Source organism: Stegastes partitus, unplaced genomic scaffold, assembly GCF_000690725.1.
Source record: "Stegastes partitus isolate 25-593 unplaced genomic scaffold, Stegastes_partitus-1.0.2 Scaffold2508, whole genome shotgun sequence".
NCBI classification, from domain to species: Eukaryota; Metazoa; Chordata; class Actinopteri; family Pomacentridae; genus Stegastes; species Stegastes partitus.
Window position 1 is genome coordinate 29,571 of NW_007580239.1, and position 3,370 is coordinate 32,940.

At 46.2% G+C, this 3,370-nt stretch overlaps 1 protein-coding gene and 1 long non-coding RNA gene across 2 annotated transcripts in view; one reads left to right on the forward strand and one right to left on the reverse strand.

Annotated features, from left to right (window-relative positions):
• LOC103375226 (uncharacterized) overlaps nt 1-599 on the reverse strand; it is a 12,070-nt gene extending 11,471 nt beyond the window's left edge. The window contains exon 1 of the mRNA XM_008305442.1: nt 434-599. Within this exon, the coding sequence (XP_008303664.1) occupies nt 434-487 (54 nt within the window). The 5' untranslated portion in view covers nt 488-599. The remainder of the gene's footprint in view (nt 1-433) is intronic.
• On the forward strand, nt 12-476 carry LOC103375225 (uncharacterized). Its single transcript, XR_521194.1, has 3 exons — nt 12-90; nt 201-287; nt 391-476. It is a non-coding gene; the product is annotated as an uncharacterized LOC103375225 (long non-coding RNA).
• Nucleotides 600-3,370: the final 2,771 nt, after the last annotated feature.

Consider the following 3,370-nt stretch of genomic DNA (forward strand, 5'->3'; position numbering starts at 1 on the left):
AACCACCTGCAGCCACCTGGGCCTTGATGTGGTTCTCATCTCCCTGTGTGGAAACCACCACTGCTCTGTTCATACTGCATATGCTTCATGGTAAAGACCTGTTCATATTTCTTTCCATCATCCATTAATCTCATGTAAGTAAAGTGTCAAGAACCCTGTCTTTGTTCTTAACTTTTTCATTCCTGTATCATGTGAATCAGCGACCTCTGGATCATTGTGGATGTGCTCTGGTCCACGTCCCTGCCTGCACAGCACTCTTCAACACGAACGTCTTCAAACTGCTGCATGTATGTTTTTTGTGTCAATACTTTCAGAACAAAGAACAAAACTGTCAAATTCCTTGTATGTGCACACACACGTCAAGTACAGCTAATTCTCATTCTGATTTAGATTCTGATAAACTGATCAGGTGATCAATAGGATCTAGTCTTACCGGAGCAGCCCAGCTGTGATCCAGCAGAGCCACAACCATCAGAAACAGCCACATCCTGGACAAACTGGGAGCAGCAGGTCGGTTCTGAGTGTCCTGAAGGCCTCGTATCTGTGTGTTGGTCCGGGTATCAGGGGTCCTGCAGGTTCTGACGGCGTCTTGATCTAATTTGTCTCTTATATTGTGTTTGTCAGGAAGTGTGTGTCATCATGTCGCCCTCGGTTACGCCTCCCTCCTACTGACGGCCCGCCCAACAGCAACAACAAGCTGACAACAAATATTCAGAGCATCTACGACAGCACAAGTCCCATCATACAGAGTACTTCAAGTCCTAAAACCGACACTGCTGGTGGAGCAGGCTCTGAGCCTTTATTCAGACCAGTAGACATGGACAGTGAAGGGGGGAGGACCTGCAGCAGAGGGTGGTGGCTGGGAGTCGAACCCACGACCGCCGTGTCGGGGACTATAGCCTGTTTGTGGGTCGCTGTCTTGTCCGGTTGAGCTACCGGGGCGCCCCGTAAATCAACATTTAATGTTATCTCTGATGTAAACAGCAGTTCAACCGTTTGTACTCCAAAACATCCAACCAGATGAAAAAAGCCTGTTATCGATTAAAAAACATTCAATGACACATTTAGCAGACAGAAACCGTGAAAACAGAAAGAATCAACAGCTTTTCACCTTGCAGTCGGTCCTTAAACGTATCATTTGTAACATGCTGCTTCATTATTAAAATGAACCAAATCTGACCTTCAAACTGTGACAGTTCATCAAAATCTCTGTCTTTTACATCAGTACATGCTGCATGGCTCAGAGACACTGAACAGGAGCAAATTGTGGGAAGATTGCTTAATCAGTGCAGGTGGAGGAGCGCTCGACTTGCTGCTGAACATGTGATCACACCTGAAATCTGTCGTGGTCTTATTTCAACACAAGCTGTCACTGCAGTTCAGAGAAGCCATTAAATCATTTTGCAGAATGAACGTCTGGGATAGAGAGAGGGCTGCATGGTGGCTCGGGGGTTAGCATGATTGCCTTGCAGCTAGAAGATCTGGGCCTGAGATCCTCCTGCGTGGAGTCTCCATGTTCTCCCCGNCTGTCTCTAAGTGTAGCCCTGTGATAGACTGGTTACCTGTCCAGGTGAACCTGCCTTCACCCTGAGTCAGCTGGGATAGGCTCCGCCCCCCATGACCCTAGTGAGGATTAAGGTGTAGAGATGATGGATGGATGGAGGTAGTATCTTTAAAGAATGACAAAAAGTCAGCAAAGAAGCATCCGTTAAATAAAGACTTTGTTCATTCGATGTTTTGAAGAACCAGAGAGCCTTCTGAAGACCCATCTAAGAAGCATTGTTTTTAGTGCAGAGAGAAAAGTTGACGAGCTGATCAGCTGTTGTCATGACAACCTGAAGCTCAGCACAGTGCTTCCCTCACTATACTCAACAAGTTCTCTCCGGGTCTGCAGCTCAACCTGTGTCCGTCTCATTTGCTTTGAGAATATCTGTGTTTTCAGACAGTAAAACTTGAGTTGTCCTTTGAAACCACAGGGTCAGGGTGAGCAGCAACATGAAGACATGGACGGAGAATCGGGGCTTCAGAAACCCGCTGAACTGTGAAGAGACATGCAGCTACAGCAAATCTTAAAGCGATGGAGCTGTAAAGTCAGATTTCATCATAGCAAAGGAAATAACCAAACCAGGGAGGCCTTTTATGGAGGCATTGTCCTTTAAAGTGTAAACCCAAACGTTTGCCACATCATATGCTGTGGAAATTGGCAAGCATTTCCAAATGTCAGTTTTGCTAGAAATACAACAGCCACTGACATGGATGAGCTGGCTGCAGATCTGCAGCCACCACTCAGCTACAAAGCAAATGAATGTGTCACCTACTCAACTGCTTTGGATGAAACTCTCCGTAGAACAGACATAGCTCAGCAGGTGATTTTCACCTGTGTCGTGGTTGTGCAGCTGTCTGAGGACCTCCTGACGACGAAGGACGAACCCTCACTGAGCACGACGATGAAGCGTGATGATGTGACGTGGCCTTATGTGTGATATAACGGAGCATCTGAGCACCAGGATGTGAACGTGGAAGATGAAGCAGTGGACCACAGACATGCATGACACAATGACAGCTTCTGAAACAAAACTGCATCTGTGGGAGAACCAGATGCAGCAGAGAAACCCTGTTCCCTTCCCAACTTGTCAGCCAGTGGCAAAAACACTCACCACAAGAAAAACGAGAGGAAAAACCGAAGGCATTCAAAGGAAAGTCTGACAGGAGATCTGCCAGCTTTGAAAACCGGAAATGCAGATTTGATCTTTTTCCAAACCCATTTACAGTTGATGTGGACCGTTCTGCAGAACATTTAGAACTGATAGAATGACAGGGCAGGCGAGTTTGCACCATCTACCCCAACATGATGCCACAGCTCCACCTTCAGGCGGATGTTGTTCTCTGTGATGAAGTTCAACACACCGTCTCACAGATCCTGCCTCACAGACAAACGCTGAGTATCTGTTCTGAAGCTGCTACAGCTCAGGACTTTACGACTTCAGTAAAAAATGGCAGGTGTCTGGTGGCTGAACTGGACCAGTGTACATGTCGAAACAGCAGTCCGACTTCCATCAGCGGAATGTGCTGCATGTGAATACATTTCTAATTTAAGAGTTTTATATGCAGCTGTTTGCAAGTCAGGAGACGAGGCTGTATGGGACAAGTAAACTGATGAAGTGTGTGTTGAAGTAAACTTGATGTTCCATACCACCAATAACTTCATATGAAGGCCTGTCAAACAGACCACGAGAGAGTTGGAGGCTACGTCAGACATGAGGACAGAATATGGGACATGCATGCAACAGGATCATTTTCATTTTTATTCATTTAAATGAACCAAAGCATGTCAATAATCCATATATGTCTGGCCCTTGATCCATCCATC